This window comes from Parasteatoda tepidariorum, chromosome 10 (assembly GCF_043381705.1).
Source record: "Parasteatoda tepidariorum isolate YZ-2023 chromosome 10, CAS_Ptep_4.0, whole genome shotgun sequence".
NCBI lineage: Eukaryota > Metazoa > Arthropoda > Arachnida > Araneae > Theridiidae > Parasteatoda > Parasteatoda tepidariorum.
In genome coordinates, this window is record NC_092213.1 from 57,899,497 (window position 1) to 57,920,689 (window position 21,193).

Below are 21,193 nucleotides of genomic sequence, written 5' to 3' on the forward strand. Positions count from 1 at the left end.
ACTTATGACTTGAAAATAATATATTGAGTCAGGAAGCTTTAGATGGTCATTGACATCAATAAATCTTTTTCACAGGCTCTTTTTCACGTTGTTCGTAAATCTGACGGCAAACTATTGAAGACTCAGTATGCAGCAAAAGCTTTTTATATGTTTCATCACATCAATGCCTATGAAGAGGATGGTCATTTAATTGTAGACTTGTGCACATATGAAAGTGGCGAAATTATTCAGGCTCTATACGTGAAAGCTCTAGAAGAGATGTTTGAAAATTTACAGAACGATAGTGTCAATAATTTTAAAACTCGTACAGCACGATACGTCTTACCTTTAGACGTAGATGATACCGAAAAGGTAGTATATAAATTTCTTTTATGTGGCACCATAAACTCAGGTATTTCTCTATCTATTGATTGTGATTGATTGGATATAGGATTTAAGGGCACAAGGTCCGCAAAAGGGAATGCTGGGTCAAAAAACGGTTTAAAAATTAATCGATTATTAAAATGTATACTACAATTTTTTTATTACTAAGAAACAACAAATTTATAAATTTTCGTAATTTATAAAATAATAAAATTTGTAAAACTGTACACGACGTAACAAAAATATTCAAACGAGAGTAAAACCAGATAAAATGTAAACACGGAAAAACATAACAAAACAGTTGCATTTTAAAATGCTTTATATTATATAAAATTGTAAATAGGATAAAACAATTCAGTATAAAAGACAAATTGCGCGTAGAAACGAAAAAATGTTAGGATGATGGGAAGCACCTAATAAATCCTCCAGAGATAAAATAGAACTACCGAAAAAGGTAAGACCATGACGATTAAAACATGAGCAAATTATTAAAATATGATGAACAGTTCTCCATTGGGGTTTAAAGTCTCCAAATAGCAAATGAAGATAAGTCAACAGAGTGTGGCCGATTTGGAGACGGGTTACCTTGACATGTGAACGCGGCAGACGCAATATAGGTAAAGGGTGAAATCTGAAATGATGAGTTAAGTTATAAAATCAGACACGAAAATGCTTTACAATGATATTCCCTCGACAGATACTGGCGAATGCATATGCAACTTTCAAAATATGGAAAGTAAGCGCAATCTGAAAAATTTAGATCTTAATAGTTCAACCAGTTGTTAAAGTTGATTATTCAGAGTATTTTCAAGAATTGATGATGAATTTAAGATGTCAAATTAACCCTAAATAATTCGATAAAGAGATCATAAGATCCGATAAAAAAAAATCGAACAAAAACAAAAAGACTGTGACCTGAAGAAGTTTACATAAAGAAAGAACAATCCCGTAGTTTAGTATAATATAAAGAAGGCGAGTAATCAGATTTAGTGAGTTATGATATCTATGATAAAATGTAAATCCAATCCACAATTCTTTGAAATTTAAATGAATAAACATATGATGAAATCCGAATTGCTTAGAAGGGCTTATGGGAAGGATGGCTCCCCTTTACGTTAATCCCACATTTTTTAATCGTAACCAAATTACAGCAAAATATTATTGAAGTGAAATTTAATAGGTCTGAAATCGTTCACATTTTTCTATATTGCGAGAATTCCACACATTACTACAGCTCTTAAAATTCACTCTTTAAATTTGAAAACTGGTTAAGTTTTTCCACTGGCTTAGATAGTTACATCAAGAAAGTCCTCCACGAAGGAAAATTTCTCTCAATACTTGATCCAGGAATTCCCTTATCTTCTGGCTTTGGTTCAAAATTACAACGCTACGGAGAACAGTGGTAATTGCTAACTTAAAATTGAGTCGGCTGTTCAACGTCGTGACTGTTAATAAGTCTGAAATATAAACATTTGTCAACATTTTTCTTACGTCTGCACGTGTCAAGCGGCAGAAATAAACACTGAACAACTATTCAATGGATGCTAATTAGTTCGCTTTCTGCAAACATTCTTATAAAGTGGTAAAGTATTAAAACATGCAGAAATTCAGTTATTTTTGCTAACACTTACGGAGGCTCGACACGAGAATTTATATAAAGTTGCGTTTTATTTGAATAATAGAATCATTTATATGTAGAGGTGGGAAAATAAATTATCAATCAAATTTGTTAAATTAAAAATCATCTATAAAACATAAATTTTCCTACGATTAAAAACCAATTTTACACAAAGTGGAGCAAGTTGGCATCTCTGCCATTGGCATCTCTGCTCATGGCGGCTTTTCAAGAAATAAAATTTTTCATGCAGTCAAAATTGTAAATATTAAACTTAGATTTTTTGATTACAACCTTCAAAAAAGTTCTAAATCATTGAGCTATTTAAGCATGTGATTAACAATCGTATCGCTGGTTCAGAGTTAAAATGACACTTCTGCACTCACTTCTCATGTTATTTGAATGGGAAGTGAGAACAGAAGTGTCGTTTTAACTTTGAACCAGCATACCGCTGGTTCCAAGTTCGGTTTCTTTTGTCCTCTAATTTTCAGGACATATCGCAAATATCTATTTCACAGCACAAAAGCGAAAATAATAAAAATTGAAAAATTCGAAGCAAGTTCACAAATTCACATGCAGCCTAGACCAATGGAATTAATATTTCGCCATTTCTTCAAAACGAAATTTCGTGAATCTCAAATATAATATAAATAATTGCGTGTCCACTTTTGAGCATATATATTTAACTTTCTGATATGTCCTGAGCTTTGTACCAGAGGGAGGATTTATAGATATTAGAATTTTGTGGTTTTTTTTATTCATTATCTAATTTGTTTTTAACTCTTATAGTTGAAACTTTAAAAATGAGAGAAAAACATTGCATTAAGTTTCATTTTCTATTAAATATGTCTTTAAGGAATTCAAATGTTTTTTTGAAAGTTAAACGAACACTTCCAATTTGTTGTTTTAAAATTTCAAAAGATATTTAGAGTAATCAAATGTACAATCGGGAAAAAAAAATTGAGAATTCTAATGCAACCTTCTAGGTGAAAATTTAAACAATTCCAGCTTGAAACAAAACTGAGAATTGCAGATAACATATGCTGTAAATTATTGCTAAGAATTAATAATGGAGAAAAAAAATTTCCAGACATAAGAAATATGGAAAGATCATTAAATTACCCAGTACTAGCCCAGAAAAATACATATCTTAAATATATTAACCTTTTTTATATCTTGAAATATAAACCTATCCATTTGAGGATTTTTAATGTTAGTTGTATATGGTGGCAAAAAATTGACGGCCTGCTCGTTACCCGTTCAAAATTAAACTTATGACTTGAAAATAATAAATGGATTTAAGAATGTAAAGATGATACTTTATAAAATTGATTTTTCTGTGTTTTTCAAATTTCCTGTCCAGATTCTCAATATTGACCTATTATTAGGCACAATATGGCCTTGTTATAGTTTTTTCGCCAAAAAACATAAACCTAATAAAATCAATTTCCTGACAAATAAGACAGAAGCACATATTATTAAGTTTGAATCTGCATCGCAAGGCTGTTTTTAAGTTTTATTAATAACTGTAATTGAAGAAAATGTAAATTTTGATAAATAATTTACATATATGCTTGCCAGTTTACAGATGCGTATATATTAGGGTAGTTTCTGTATTCATAACAGATGTTCTTTAACTTTGTAGGATAAAAATTTAATAAAATTGTGCAATTCAAAAGCTACAGCTGTTGTACAAAAGGATGGCTCAATTTTTTGTACACCTGAGATTCTAGCAGGTAAGTTGTTTTGTGGCTGATAATAAAAATTTGGAAGTTGTACAAAAAAAACTTGCTTACTGTAAAAATATACAAAATGTAATGTAATTTATTCCACTATTGCTGACTAAATTTGAAGAAGTTGGCTAATTTTATTCTATTTTAAATTGTTATTAAATATATTAATACTATTTCTTGAAACAATCATAATAAATCTTTTTATTCATGAACAAACTATTACAAAGTTTATTCACGTCACATAGTTTTCCTAAACTAAGTTTTAGCTCATAAGGATGATTATAGTCCTGATCTTTTTTTCTATTAATGTCAATGATAATTTTCCTTTTAATTTTAATAACTATAATCTTTTAATTCAAAATGTTTTAAAGAAGTTTACTTAATTTGGTCGATATTGAAGTCTGCACAAATAAACCTTCACGGTGAAAAAAGGATTTTTTGTTCCTAATAAATATAGATGGCAGCACTAAATTATACTTTTTGATGTTTTGAGAGATAGTCTTTATTCATTCACATTTTCCTCTTTATTCAACAGAAGAACATTGAAATGATAAAGAGGATTGAACTGGGGTGATTTAATTTAACTTCGATGTTTTAAAGATCGGGCAATTTTTTTTTCTGATTATTTTACGTCTTTTTCTTAATTTAGATTTATTTGTTTATGCATTTTATTGTAACCCTGATAATATATTTTAGTTTTGTGTACCTGAAAACTTAGGTGCAGAATTAGTTTATGTACGACAAGGGCATCATGGTTGCCTTTGCGTTAAGTAAGAAATATATGGTGAGAGAATTGAAATTTTTGTGATTGAACATGGAATGAAAAAACAGTATAAACGTAAACATATGCCACGTTTCAACAACCAATCAGGATCGAGGTAGCCCCACTACGTCACTTGCAGGTATCCTATAGATACATACGCCTTAAAGCGTGCCTCTATAAGCTTTAATGGTAATTCAATAAGATTTAATAAAATAAAATTTTGGTAAATTTTGAAAATCACAAGTTCAAATATAATGTTCGCATATTTTTCTTTTTAGTAAGTTGAACTTCTAACTCATTATATGATAGGTTGAAGCTGCAGGGACCATACAAAAAAAAAAAAGATTTATTGGGTACCATTAATGAATAAGCATTACTAAATTAAGGCACAATAATATTGCCGTGCAACTGAAAAAATAATGCAAGTGCTTCACAATAGATTCCGAGAAAAGTGGCTTGACAACTATTTTCCTTCTGTTGCTAAAGCTATAAACGCTAAAAAACAATTTCAAAAAACTGCTGAAATAAAATTTATTTATTTATTTTGTTTTTGCAATATGTACCTTACCATACAAAGATGCCAAGTAAAAATCTCAATTTTGAATTTTTGTCGCTTACGTTGATTACGTCGCTTACGTTGATACGACAGAATACAGAACAAACCTTATGGCCACAGTACCTAAAAAATAAGTTTCATTTTAAATTATTAATTTAAATGGGGAAAATGTACTTATCCGTTTATGAGAACCGTGTAAAATTGCTTTATTGCAATTGACGCCAATGATGCTTAAAAAGTTTGGAATTGGTACAAATTGAAATTTAGAAAAATAATTAACATTGTGCTAAAAAAAATTAATGGCGAAAGGTTTTCATTCGTCTAAGACTAAGAGAAACGTAAAAAATCGCCGTATTAGTTATTGATGCCAATGATAATTAATTTTTGTAATAAGTACTATTGGTATTATGTTAGTTCGCGCTTTTTTTATTGGGTACTAAATATACTAATGTTGAAACAAAGATACCTACTATAGGTACTGTAGAAATAGATTTTTTACGACCCACCGAAAGGAATAAGTACCGGAAAAAATTGTCGATTATGGTACTTTTTGACTGCCAAATCACCTCGAGCAATGTCAAATGTTACTGAATATAGTTAATCTGTATTTTTAAGAGATGAATTTCTAAAGACATGTTTTTCTTAATCTAATAACGCAAACACAGTGCAAAAGGTAATAAATAAAAAAATAAAAAATTTTGAAATGAATCGTTTTAGCCCAGTTAACTATGTTGGTACTACATTTCTTTTAATTTCGCAGTTTTGGTCAATATAGTTTTATTGATAATTTACTTTTTTTAATTAACACTTCATTTCAAACGTTATGACGAAAATTATGCTAAATAATTGCGAAATTTCAAACACATTTTTTTGTTTTAGAAACATGGTTTCCTGAACTACCAAGAATAAACTATCAGAATTTCAACGGCAAGAAATACAACTTTTTCTATGCCATAGCACAGAGGGACAAATTAAGAAGATGTTTGGTATGTTACAAATCGTTTTCAATTAGCGTAGCGACAGAAAACGTTTTATTGCTCATTACTAACTTAGAATAAAAAATTTTTTTCATTTTAGATCAAAGTAGACACAGCAAATAACAGCGTGAAACATTGGAACGAAAATGGAACTGTACCCTCAGAACCTATATTCATACCTAATCCAAACTCTTCAGCTGATGAGGAAGATTCAGGTGAACGTTAATTACGTTATATATTACGATATTAAAAGTGGAGTTTAATGGCTTAGGATGAGGTATCGCTTATACTGCACTAATGTAAGCTGCATTACGTACTTTAGATCAGTGATTATCAAACCTTTTTTTATCGTGGACTGGTCAACGTTTGATAATTTTGCAGCGGCCCTCTGAAGTGATTGTTTATATTTTAGATTATTTACTTATTTGCTTATTATACCACTGCTATAGATGATTTGATTAAACACAGTTTCGCTTAAAAAGAGAATCCATTGGAAATGAAAAAAAAAAAATGGTTCTAAAGACCTCCAATATTTTTAACCACATAAATAACTCCTACTATGACTTCGCCTATTGCGCTATCTATGCATGTGGTAAAACATTTAAAGCATTCAAATTAAAGTTTAAACTAGACGCAGATTAAAAAAAAATTTAATTTTATTATTGTTAAACTTGTCAAATGAATAAATATTAAAACTAATAAAGAAAATATAGATTCATGAATTTTCCATCAAATATACAGTAAATCCTTTTTTTTCTTCTCTTTTTAGGAGTCGTACTGGCATCGTTATTATATACTGATGATAAAAACAAGGTATCTTTGCTAGTATTGAATGCTAAAACAATGGAAGAAATTGGGAGAGTTACTTTTATTACAAAATCATCAGTACCTGCAGATTTCCATGGAACATTCATTCCTAGCTAAAGAATCAAATGAAAATTTTAACAAAGCTTCAATTAGTGTTTGTAATTTTGTACTATTTTTTATAAATCTGTAATTATCTGTACTATCTGGCCAACTGAATTTTTATTTTTTTGAAGAAAGAGGAAAATAAATTGCATAAATGAAATGTTTTTTTCGTTATAAATCATACTATGTACTGAGTGCTACATACGTTAAAACTATAGGTATGTATACAATTCTAAGAGTATAAATTGAAATATATACTGTCCGTTAAATAACTAGTAAAAGGTATCAGCAGCACTTGTGCCAAGACAATGGACACCGTTTGTAAATAGATAAATAAATAAATAAAATAACAATTTAAATAATAAATTGCAACTTTCTATCTTACAATTTCGCCTAGAAATTTTCATAATTTAAAATTTTGTTAACGTTTTGAAACAACGCGATCCAACGATCCATTATCTTTATAAATAGTCCTTCATTACTTCCAACATCTACTCTTTTGCTTTAGAATATTTCTTACGGATAAGAAGTTACAATGGAAACTGTAAAAAGTAACCAGAATTTTTTTTAATGCCACCTACTCTTGAAAACATTAGCAATTGATTTAAGTTGATCTGACCTTTAAAATACAGGCTAACTTACGATGAATATAGCGATTATAAACGGCTATAACTACTTAATGAAAAAGAATTTAGCGATAAAATTAACACAGAATGTAGAAGGAACTTCAAAATTTTGTAAACGTGCGTCACAGATTTTCTATGTGACTTCCCTTGGTCGGTAGTCTATTTCAAGCCATACATTCTGAACCATTTGTACAGTCACCCACGCAAGCGCATTACAAATGCGTTCTTTGAGTTCTTCAATTGTTTTTTTAGACATGGGAAGCACATAACCCCATAGATAGAAATCGCAGGGAGTCAAGCCTCTCTGCTCGGTGATAATAGAATGACAATTGTTAAATTCTAACAAGTAGAATGCTTTCTGCACGGGACTCGCCATTTTCACTAATGAACTCGCGCATGCGCAGGATTCCGCTTCACTACGCCTTACGTAAAGAAATTTTAAAGTTCCATCTCCATTCTATGTCAATCTTATCAATAAATAATTTTTCATTAAATAGTTATAGCTGTTTGTAATCACTATATTCATTTTGAATTACCATGTACAAAATATTATTTTTGCGGTAATAAAAATTCTTTTAATTCAAATTTATTTCACCAAAAAACCAAATTATAAAGTTTAACATGAGATAGAATGGGGACAAATATTCCTCAGTCGTAGGATATTATAACATTCGTATATAGAAGTTAACTTTGATAAAAAGTAAGCAGTTTAAGTACCTTTAAGACAACAGAATTGCTAAACCAAACACAAACTCGCATATTCACGTGATGTAACAATCTGAGACTCATTTCGCTAGGTTCGAACAATCTAAGACTCATTTCGCTAGGTTCGAACAATCTGATACTCATTCGCTCATTACGAACTGAGACAACAAAATAAAGAGCATGATGATCGCTAAGATACCTACCTCAGGCTCGTAAAACAACACCGTTAAGATATGTAGTGAGTGCTAAAATAAACTTAACTTTAAATTATTAAAAAATGCACCACAATGTATTAAGAAGTAATTTGGGATGAAAAAAATACGCATCGACTGATGTGACATTAAACTATAATATTTTAAAGTTTAATAGTAACTTATGTAGTTGCCAACTTGTATGGTCATCAAGGAATTTTTTTTAATAGGTAGCAACATTTATGTGTTAAAGTATAAGTATTGTTTTTAAAGTTTCAAAGACAAATAAAATAAAATTGTTTTAATAATCATGACAAATTGACGTTGTTGTCTTGTCTGTTTCAAAAATGATGATATATAGGAAGTATCATAGCATTATAGATAGTATGATAACTCGATAATTTAAACATATGTACGTAGGTTTACTAGTTATGCAGTATGCTTTTATTGGTGAAGTAGCTGAATTTTCAGAGAATTCTCCCCACTTGAATTATTGTTTTATTGTCACTTTGCTAAATCTGTCCCAGAGCCTGTACATATGTTGGCAATTATGAGTTTATAATTGTTTAATAGAAAGTAATACATCAAAAAACATGAAAGAATTTAAAAAATTTAAATTTATTCACCTTTAATTTTTTTTTTATTTTTAGAATTATCATTTTTTTAACATATTTTTTTTAAAAAAAATCTATTGAATGTAGGATTAATCAGAGTTTAATATTCACCTGCAGTATTTAATATGAACCCCAAAAAATGGAAAAAGCTAATTTTTTGTTTAATTTACGTTATAAGTATAAAATATTGAATTCTCAAATACAGCGATTTAAAAAAAACATTGGCGTTACAACCTGAAATGTTCAACCTGCTTTTGGTGGAAACCAAATTCATAAAAATTTCCTTAGGTATTGTGTAACCAAAGAAAAACTATAAATGTTTTGAAAACATTTAATGTGAAGAATAAAATATTTTGATCGAATTATCAAAAATTAAAATGAGGTTTTAATTTTTGAGAATTCGATGATTAAGATTAAAACTTAAAATTAGATTTCATGTCAGTTGAATTCGTAGGTTTGGTCATCTAGTTTAATTCTGAATTTATTTAATTTATTAATTAATTTATGTTTTTAAAAAAACATGTAAGCTTAAAATGAATTAAATAGGCTTAATCAAGCTTTTGCTAAAACGAAGGGGAAAAAAATACACTCTCTGAAAATTATAATTAGGGCGACATATTTTGCCATTGTTGAATTTAGTTATTTTGTCATGAATTGATAAGTTCGATAGGGAATATTAATCCAATTTTTTATAAATGCATAGCCTTTACATAGTTCGTTCAATATATTATTAAAAAATTTCTCCAGATTTCCTTTTAACTTATGCTATTTATTTTTTCAACGGCTTAACACTAGAAAGACGGAAAATTAGTATATACCTATTTTTCCCAAAAGCAGTCAAAATGACTGGATTGTGAATGCGTAAATAAATTTGTTTAAAATTAATTTTTAACATTTTTTATATTATTTACAGTTATACAACAAGTTATTAGTAAATATTAACAATTAAAAAAATTATATGTTGCACAAAAAGTCACAAAATTCTAAGAAATTGTGTCATTATATACATCATTGTTTTTCTAATTGAAATTAAAACCAGTCAAAATGACTTCCTTAGGCAATCTAGTGTTAAATAATTCTAAAAAATAACAGCAAACAACCGAAACTAAATAAATAAAGAATTATTGATAGGATATTAAGTTACAGGTTTCAGAAATCATCACTATAAAAAAAAAAGGCTTAAATTATGAGGCGGAACCTGTATAACTTTTTTACGAAATCCTGAGATTCCTGGAAAAACTTTTTGGGAACCATAATATCATATGAACCTTTTCCATGTGTTACATATGGGCAACCTGTCTTTGATAATATATTATTTAAATTTAGTCTACATGTTTTAAAATTGAATGTGCGGGTATTAATGACACATTTTTTAAAAAATATTCTTCAATTTTAATACTAACAAGACTATACAACACTCTCTTAAACTATAAATGAGAAGAAAATGAAATAAAGTAAGAAAAAAAAATCAAAATAAAAAAAAAGACGCCTTTTGTTTCAATCACAAATGTTGGAGATAACTTTGATACCATTTAGAAAGATTTGTTGCTTTTTCTTATTTTTTTCCACAAAGCTTTTTTTTATCAATAATGCACGTGAGGTTTGCTTGCATGTACTTAACGCAGATCACATATTATATTATATCATCCTTTTTAAGTATCCCTTGCTCGTAGCGACATCTATACATTGTTGACAATTTTCGCCTCAGAAAGGGCTGCGTCACTCAACCATCGTAAAGCATGGAAGGCAAACCAGCAAGTTTGTATATTCCTTTTTTGAGATCTTGTACCGAGGAATCATCCTCTCCTATTGAAGGAGAAATAAAAGGTAAATACAATATTTCACTAACATCGATTTTGAAAAAAATCCGCTACTCTGAACTTTCAGTGGATTTTGCGGCCATGAACTAACAACACGAGAACTAAGTCACATGGTTGAGGGGTTTTTTTTTGTGTGTGTCAATTGCAGCCGGCGATCGTTGCTGAAGAACACTGTTTTCTTATTTTTTTCTTGAGAAATTTTTTTTCTTTTTTTCCGCACAAAAGAAAATTGATGGAGCTCTTGTTCTTTAGTTTTAATAAAAAAAAAAATTTAAAAAAAATTCCATCAGCAGCGTTTAAAAAACATGTTTAATTTATTTTCAACAATTTCATTTTGAATTACACTAAGTATATATCTTATTCGAAAAGTAAATGAAAACAATATTTATTTTACAATACAATTCCTTTTCTTTTTTTAAATCAATTTTATATGTACATTAGGTTCTTATCAAATCAATTTTTATTCTTTTTTTTTAATCTTTTTGTTAGAATTAATTTTATACTATAGATATTCGATTTTTCTTTTTTCTTCTTGGAAGACTTGCTTAATTTATTTTCAACAATTTCATTTCGCCTTATGTGTACCTTATTATTAAATTTTATGAAAACCTTTATTTTACACTGCAATTTCTTTTTTCCTTTTCATTAAAATCAATTTTATATGTACTTAAGGTTGTTATATCAATTTTTATTCTTTTTCCCTCGTTTTGTTAATATTAATTTTGTACTCTCTAGGTTTTTATCTGATCAATTCTCAATAGACTTTTCTTACTTCTTCTTGGTAAACGTTTTCAATTTATTTTAAACAATTTTATTTCGAATTACTTTATGTATATCTTAAACTTTCGGAAAACAATATTTATTTTGCACTTACAATTTATAGATATATTTTTTGCTAAAATCAATTTCATATATAGTTTAGGTTTTTATCGTATAAATTTTTATTAATTTTTTCTCTTTTTGTTAGAATTCATTATATAATCACTAGGTTTTTATCTGATCAATTCTTATTTGATATTTCTTTTTGGAAACCGTGATGAATTTATTTTCAACAATTTTATTTTGAAATACTATATGTATACCTTATTCTTAAATTTTCTGAAAGAAATATTAATTTTACACAACAATTTATTTTCTTTCTTTTTTTCAAATCAATTTTATAGGTAATTTAGTTTCTTATCATATCAACTTTTATTCTTTTTTTCAGTTTTTGTTAATCCTGTTCTCTCTAGGTTCTTATCTTATCAATTCTTATTCTATTTATCTAATCTCTTCTATGGAGCAAAAAATAAGAAAAATACACTACTGAAAAGATTAAAACTAGCAATATTTTCTTATTTCTTTTAATTTATTATGAAAAAGAATTAAATTTCAGAATTTTTTAAAATTTTTGGCATGCGCTCCAACCTACGGGAACAAGAAATATGCAGTAAAATTTTGTGGTAGAATTTGCGATGATTATTTTATTAACTGGGGTACTATTAGAATTTTTAAGCTATTTTAATACAGACTGGAGGGCATTTATGACACAATTCGACTTGTAACTAAGCTCAGTTAAGAATTCAATTTTTTTTTTTTTTTTTTTAAATAGTATTGTTTAAATCGAAGGCCATAATTAGAAAACACACTTGTCTCTGCCATCTCTCTAATAAAAACGTCCATTTTTAAGCAAAAAAGTATATTTCGAATTTTAAAAAAAATTTGTAAATCATTTCAACTTCACACATCAGTTTTACAAAATATTAACATTTAAAATAACGTTATTATATTGAAAAAATAAATAAGTTATAAAAAAATAAGTGTAAAAATAGCAACAAATAAGCGCTAAAAAAATATTTTATGGAATAGAGAAAAATTATCATTTGTGATAGCAGGGTTCGACCAATCCCGGTTGACAGGAAGTCTTAAAAATCATTGTTGGTGCCTTATATTTTAGTAAAATTTAACCTGCGTTTATTTTTCTTTCTTTCATTTTTATTTATTTAAAAAAAAGCTAGAAAATTTGAATATTTACGGGCTGCTGGTTCCTAAAAATTATGCCCTCCTAGTATGCCAATTATGCCCACTAGGGAATCGCATATTTTTCTCCTGATTAGTGATTCAATCAATATCTAGAATCACTCTCGTAAAGAATCATCCCTGGGTTCTTAATGATCGGTGATGAGCAACTGAATTTTTAAGCCAAGTCTTGGCTGACGCTTCGATTCTTAAGTTCGTTTTCGGACTCAATTTGGATTAGGATTCCATTTTTTGAAATATTCTTAAGGCGTCTTGTACCTAGTTCAGCCGAAGGAATATTTTCCTGAATCTTCTTCTCGGCAGTTTCAGAGATACTTTCTGTGTAGTTTTCGGTCTTGCTAGAATCACGTATTCTTTCGGCTTGTCAGTCACCACTGGCCATCGGGGTTGAGCTTTTCTTTTTTACACATCAGCAAAAGCCTCCTTTACACTTTTTAAATCTGTAATAGACTTTCTCGGCTCTTCTTCTTGGCCTAACGTGACCGTAAGCGCGTGATTCAGCGATGCAACGATCGATCTCGTGTAATTCTGATGTTTATGAATAATTCAACTGAATTCGAAAGGGTGAGTTTCTTCTGCGGATTCTGAGTCAACTTCGAGATATGTTTTTGATGGTACTAGTAGTCTTTCAACCAAGTCAGTCGACATTTTACCTCCATAATTCACTTAAGCTCATCCTCACTCCCTTCACATTTTTTTTATCGTGACCATGGACAATTAAATGGCCTCGTGTGCTTTCAAAACAGCATCCGCAAGCTCCAATACATCCTGCACTGTCCATGGAAAAGGCGGGTTGATAGAGCCTCGAAAGGTTGGAATTCTACCTGTTGGTCCGTGGAAGGTATACATAAAAAACTATTATAAATTACATAATTATGGTGAATTTTCTTCTTTAATTAACGATCCAATCATATGAAATGTTTAGCTAAAAAGATTACACAAAAAGCAATCAGAAATGGTTTAAGACAATTTTTTTTATGTTATGTAAAGAAATAATTTAACTGAAAAAATTTTTATAATTATGCAAAATTTCATTATGTGTTACATATGGGAAAAATTAAATTAAAAAAATGAGTATGATTGTAAAATAGGTTTCTATATTCTTTCTCTAACCGAAATTTTGATTCCAATATTTTGCCGCCATAATTCGAATATTTTGGTATAGATGAACTCTCTCCTATTTTCTTCATTTTTGATTAAGTAACTTGATTGATTAAATAAAATTGCAAATTATTTGTACTCTTAATTAAAATTATGATAAAATTTAATTGAATTGAATGTAGGGTTTAGAGGCACAAGGTCCAAATGAGGACATTCTGAGTCAAACAATATGGTAAAATAGCTTAAAAGCCTAAGTGCATACAAAATTTAATTCTTGCACAATTTTAACTGATAAAACAGCACTAGACTAAATAAGACAAGATAAATGATCTAAATAAAATCAGATAAAAGGTATGAATAAAATCAGATAAAAAGTATGAATAAAATCAGATAAGAAGTATGAGTACAGTATAAAAATCACGAAGTGAGTAAAATGTACGAAAAGGGTAAGATATTTATAAAAGTGCATAAAACAGTAGATGTGTTAAAACTTTTGTATGCAATTAAAAATACTACCAGCTCGTAAAAATGCAAAAATATTAGGATGATGAATGTCATTCAATAAATCCTGTAAAATTATGATAAAATTAATGCAACTAAATAACACCAATGGGTAACTTGTGTTGTAAACATTTGTTTTATACTTAGAGTTGACCTTGTTTTTTGATTTGTCACTTGACCTTGCTGAATTTGCTTGAAAAGAAAGGCACGTGGTTTGTCTTCAAGGGTATTATGGAGAAAAAACGTCACTCCCTCGCAGATTGAATTAAGTAAAGAAAAGATAACTTTCTTTTTCTCTTCTTTTCTTTTTCCAGAGCCATTTTTTTTTAAGTGAGATAATTTGCTTGTGTCCAAGATCAGCGTTAAGAATACAGTTAACTTCAATAAAAAATAAGCATACGTGCTGTTTTAATTTAAATTAAACAGATGTCACAAGCACAAATTTAGATACAGAGAGTTCTATGCAACACATTTTGAAGACTAACCCACGTAGACCTACAGAGTAAACCTACATAGAAAAACGTCACCCTAAGTATCATTCTAATTAACTTTGGACTTCATCATAAAGGCAATACTTTTACGAATTCATTTTGAATTTTTATTCAAAAATATTGTGTAAGCTAACATCATATTAGCATTTTATTTTTGTTAAAAGTAATGAATTTTTTGATTTAGTATTCCTCTTAAAAATTTTTAAATTATAAACGTAAAAGTGAGCTATTTGTTGAAATAAACATAAGCGAGGAGAAACAACTTACTGATGCAATGATTACACGATTTTACAAAGAATGTGTAAAATCATTTAATCATTATATCAGTAGTTATCCAATGATCACGTGATTTCGATTAGGGAGAAATAATGAGCGTCAATTAACTCTAAAATGTTAAAGTAATTCCCTTTGCAGGGAATCAGTCCCCTTATAATTATGGACATTTAAATATTTTTTTAATTATTGCGAATAAAATATTTTTATCTTATAAAAAAAACTTTTTTTTTAAAAAAAAGGGGGAGAATATCACGAAAAAGAAAACAGCAGGAATTTTAACAATAGAAAATAACGTATAAAAAATTAATGAAATAAAACTTGAAAAAAAAAATTATTCTCGCATTTTTACCTAAACCTATAGAAATATCATACACGATATTAACAAAATAAACTCCGTCAGTTAAAATTGCATAAAACTAAAAGACAAGACTAGATAAATAGAACTGATTGTAGCAAAATCGTATAAGTGCTGTAATGCGCCAAAATTACGTTCTCTAGGTATCAAAACGGTGTTTTAAACTAATTCAGACTATAGAAATACAAATAAAAGTTCATAGGAGGAACTTACAGATGGCAGTATTCATGTTTACGTAAAGTACTCAAAGCATTCAAATAACAATGTTTCCTAAACATTTAACAACTCAACTCAACAAATTCGTGCTAGGGACTAAGTTGTTCACAATACCATTTTATGTCAAAGTAATAAAGTTGCAAGTAGAAACTAAAATTCTATCTCCTTGCTTCATTTAGGAGAATACCACAAAGTTGATGGTCCTATCTTTAAATTAACTATAAAGATAAAACTTTTTCAAACTCAAACAATAATATTTAATAAAAATTGCAAAAAAAGTTTGTATTATAGTTTTTGTTAATTTATTAATTGATCGTACTATATATCAGTGTTACCTGTAACCAGTTTTAAAACTAGATATATCGCTCATGGGCTGAAATAGCGGCACAACTCAAAAAATCAAATTTTGAGATGAGTGGGATTAAAGTTTTCATTGCTAAGCAAAATGCATAGGAAATGCTTTAGTTTGCTTAAACGAAGATTACCTTCAAGTTGAATTATGAGTTGTGCCAGTATTGCGTTGAAAAGAATGTGTATTTTCATATTTACACCAACCAGTTCTTAGTCCAAAATGCGTGTTTTTTGAGTTGTGCCTCTATTGCAGCCCATGAGCGATATATGTTGAAAACTATGGTTAAGTTTTAAAAGCGCAATAGAAGTTTAGTGTACAGAGCTCAAAGAAAAGAAGAAGTAAAAAAAAAACGAACATTCTAAATAAGTTATGATCTAATAATCGAATTTTCACTTATTAAAACGTAATTTTAATGGTTCGAGTGTCTAATTTTCAATATGTTAATTAAATTATGTAGTTGATATTTTTAAGTTACGAAATAAGACACAAATCGAAAAAGACTTTTTGTTAATAAATGTACATATTTTCAAACAGATTTGAATTCGAGACACTCAACATAAAAGGGGTAGTCGCAATCTTGGAAATCTTGTCCCAATCGCTTAGGTAGGAGAGCGGTCAAAAGTTTGGATTTTGCCATATGCCGGAAACTTAAGCGAATAGAAATAATTTTGCACATAATTATATAATTCGTTATGACTATATGCAAATTGTTCTTAAAGAATTATTTATTAATAGTTACAAAAATTTTGAATATAGAGAAATAAATTTTTTTTATTGATTTGAGAGAAGACATTTAAATGGTAAAATACAAAATCTAGTGTAAATAGAATCGGTTGAATAGTTTTTGTGTAATAAAAATTTAAAAATACAAATCTTTGAGGTGAAATACGAATAAAGTGAAGTTAACACTACAAAGTTTCGATCGATTTTCTAACCAAACTATTGGGGCTATTTTCCAGATTGAGGCAACTCCCCATATTTTAAGGGTCTAAAATCCAATTCCGGCTTATTCAGGACAACAACTTAAGTCTGATTTCGTAATTTAAAATATCGCCTGCATTATATAGGTTACTTGTGATAGTGGCCATCCTTTTCAGGTGGGGTTGGTGTAAATATGGGCCCCCATTTAAAGGGTGCCCATAATTACACCAACTTTCTTCAGTGGAGTTTAGCTCATCAGGCTCTAGTTATGCCAATTGATAAGGCAGTTGAAATACCTCAATGTTCCCCGGGAACTTCAAGTGCAATTTCTCCGTTCGACATATCTCCTGTTCCCAACATTAAGAAGATAATCATTACTCGTGGACGCAAAGCAGCAAGGTCCAGCCTCATCACCGGATTACCATACAAGGATCAGTTGACCAAGACGCTTGACAAGTACTCTCAAGAAGACGTCCTTGAGTTTTCCCGGGGTAAGAGACCGGCCAGAGGGCAGGGTGTGAAGACGAAAGGCCTTCAAAAAAAGAAAATTTGACCCACGCAACGATACGATTCATCATCGGACTCATCAGACTCGATGACCCTCCTCTTATCTACAGCGATGATGATACGAATCTAATAAATTTCAACGGTGGGGATAAACCAGACTCAAGCAATGCAACTTGCAGCTTTTGTGATGGAAAGTTCTCTGAAGACACTCGAGGAGAGGTGTGGGTAAGATGCGTTATGTGCCAAATGTGGGCACTGTGCCGGGGGTGAAAGAGCCAGTTATGTTTGCGATTTCTGTAAATAATTTTTTTTCCTGTAATAAATAAATTCTCTACCATTTCGTATTGTTTTATCCTGTTTTTAAACTATTTTTGGTGGCTTTTTTGAAGAGGGCCCATATTTACACCCCATTTTTTCTGGTGCTTTTTTAAAAGATTTTTAAAATCGTCGTTTTTGAAATGAAATAATTGATGTTAATCATTGTTTTGCCCTCTCGCATTTAGGAAACTTGTTATAGTTGTTAATGAAAGATAAAAATCTAGAAATTTTCAAATTGAAAGTAACTTTATCCAAAAATCAAAAGAGGGTGCCCATATTTACACCTTTTCCTCTATATATTCACATAAATAGTCACAATTTATATGGCTCTTATTTTCTGTAAAGTTACTTATAAACCTAAACAACCTAAAATTTATAAACTGAATCTGAAAATAGTTTCTGCTTTCATAGTTATGATTTTATAAACGCGTTTAATTTGTGTTCAATATCTTGCAGGAGAAATTCCGAAATGGCTGAAAGGCTCTCTTCTCAGAAACGGATCAGGATTGCTGAAAATCGGTCCCGATCAATACAATCACCTGTTTGATGGAATGGCATTAGTGCACCGATTTGGTGTACAAGATGGTAAAGCGACGTATCAAAACAAATTTGTGAGAAGCAACGCATACCAAATCAACATGAAAGCCAACAGGATAGTAGCGCATGAGTTCGGCACACTTGGCGTACCTGATCCTTGCAAAACGATATTTCAGAGGTAATAATCAAAAAAGAATATGCCATTATGGACAAAGCACGTAAAAAAATAAAGAAAAAAAGGATAAAAAAATTGAACTTCGATGCAAATTGTTTTAATTTTCTGGGCGGTACACGTTAAATCTTTTTAAAACTAACTATGAAATGATAAAAAATAAAAGTCATTTTTTTACAGACTTAAATTTATGCATAAAGTAATAACTGGGGAGGGCATACCGTTTGAATAACAGGACCATTTACGAGGTTATAGCAAACGAAAATGAACGATATCGATGTTCGTCCCGTGGACTGTCAGGCAAACGTTTACAGCTCCCAGTAATTTGAGAAAAACTGTTGAGGTTGGCTACACTCGTATAGCTGCGCTACCTCTAAAAGGAATGCAAATACCACCAACATGCAAAAAAGTTTAACAACCTCTAGCTGATATGACATTTTTTCAGTCGCTTTAGAAATCTACTTCATCCATTAAAAGAGGATTTATACATTTCGCCAGTTTTCGAAATTTTTGTAAACATCTCTTTAAAGAATGTTCGCCATTTTCTTTGCAACTTGATTTCCGCCATCTTCCCAACCCTGATCGTTTAGTAAAATCTCTAAAGGTGAGAGTATCTTGCTCTTTTTCTGTCGTTGGGGCTTCCAAAACCAGAGGTTTAAAATATTCTCTAAGGCTAGTATATTAATATTTTATGTCTATCTACAAATAAAACATGAGAGGAGAGGGAATTACGTTATACAATATCGTAATGTTACAAAATGTATTGACGAAAGGAATTGATGTTTGCAAAATCGGCCATACAGCCCACTGAACAAGGTTAACACATTGACAACACAAGTATGGGCATCACTTTTTAACTAAAAAGTTTCAATGCTAAGCATTTCAGTGCTTGCGCAGCGATTCCGAATATTTTTACATAATTCATTTCTAAATGTTTCGAAACGAAATTTTAAATGGTTAACGGCGCCTTGACGCGGAGAACTTTAAAGGCCGTTACCAGTTCGAGTAGAAGATATGATTGTTTTTACGCTGTCCGGTACATTCCTAAGAGAAACGATTCCCAGTTACAGAAACATCTCTGTTTTCGAGTTTTTCCTAACCCAGAAGCTAGCTATAGGGGTAAAAAAATTTCTCCATAATAAAATCTACGGAAACAATAAAATACACTTTTAAGGCTTTTCGAAAGTTTGATTCGAAGCCCTCTTTAATTGCTAATTTAATCAAAACAAATATTTTTTAACTCAAATTTTAAAAAAAATAATTTTAGGTTTGCTAGTCTTTTCAAAACTACTGAACTAACGGATAATGACTTAGTAAATGTCATTATGTATGCTAATGAACCATATGCTTGTTCGGAGTCCAATGCTATTTGGAAGATTGATCCTGTCACATTAGAAAGCTTGGAAAGGGTAAGAAGATATTCATATTGTTTTTCTTTCTTCTTTTAGTCGTTGTAACAGAATAACGTAAAGATAGATTAATTGAATGTTAAGTTTATAGAATTAGACCCGAAATCAAAACACGAAAAATGATATTACTTATTCAATGTTAGTTGATCAGAAACTGTGTAAAGTACTAAGAGACAGCAACAAGTGTAACATAAAATTTGGATATCAAACAAAACTTTTTTTTTGTAGATTTTGAAGTGTTAAATTTGAATATGTTGTTTATGTTGAGGTCACTAGAATAGTCCCTAGGGTAAACCCACCAAATGTAAAGAGTTTTACACTGCATATAACTGAGAGAAAAAGATAGCAACAGTCGTGATGATCGACGATGCAATGCAAGTTTTGACTGCATTTTTTATAAATTTGAAATTTATAAAAGTTTTCTTTCATGTTTTTTTTTTAATATTTTTATTATTGCTTCTATTTTTATTATATTACATGAAATATACGAAGTAATTCGCATCAATGAACAAATTTTTAAAATTATTTGCTAGTATCTTTTCGAAATAAAAATTTGGAGAGAAATTAATTCAGAGAACGATGGAAAACGGGTTAAGAAATGAATATGGCCCACACAGTATTTGAACATAACACCTTTGGTGCAACTGATCTGTTTTCTCATTGCGCTAACAGAACATCACGATTGCAGCAATCGTTTTCTTCTTCTGATGTACCATAAACGTTTTTGTGGGCTAGAACTTCGAAAGGGCCTAAAAAAATGTATTCGAGTTCAAGGCCTCAAAGTTTTGTCAAATATCAAACTTTTATGCAACACTTTATGTAAGTTGCTTGCAAAAAAAAAAAAACTTTTTTTTAAAAAAAGGTGAAAGAGCGAGAGAGAGAGATGCAATAAGTGTAGAATATTCTGGTGATCGTGGGGCTCGTTTATATCTAAATTGGCACAAAAGCATTTATCCGGTGCCAAACAAAAATAGGCCAACAAATTAAATGATATTGTAAACAAAGTTTGATGCGAAAAAGAAGTTCGTTAACTATGTTTATGAATATGGAATATTTGTCAGAAATCATTGACAATACTATTGATCATTTTAATGCAATTTTTTTTACGCGATATAACTCACGGTAAAAATTGTATGTTTGGTTTTA

At 29.8% G+C, this 21,193-nt stretch overlaps 1 protein-coding gene across 1 annotated transcript in view; it reads left to right on the forward strand.

Annotated features, from left to right (window-relative positions):
• LOC107444254 (uncharacterized) overlaps positions 1 to 21,193 on the forward strand; it is a 60,151-nt gene that overhangs the window by 24,620 nt on the left and 14,338 nt on the right. The window contains exons 6-13 of the mRNA XM_016058351.4: positions 76 to 351; positions 3,624 to 3,714; positions 5,910 to 6,016; positions 6,108 to 6,222; positions 6,777 to 6,929; positions 17,281 to 17,595; positions 18,386 to 18,644; positions 19,906 to 20,047. Coding sequence (XP_015913837.2) covers positions 76 to 351; positions 3,624 to 3,714; positions 5,910 to 6,016; positions 6,108 to 6,222; positions 6,777 to 6,929; positions 17,281 to 17,595; positions 18,386 to 18,644; positions 19,906 to 20,047 — 1,458 coding nt within the window. The remainder of the gene's footprint in view (positions 1 to 75; positions 352 to 3,623; positions 3,715 to 5,909; positions 6,017 to 6,107; positions 6,223 to 6,776; positions 6,930 to 17,280; positions 17,596 to 18,385; positions 18,645 to 19,905; positions 20,048 to 21,193) is intronic.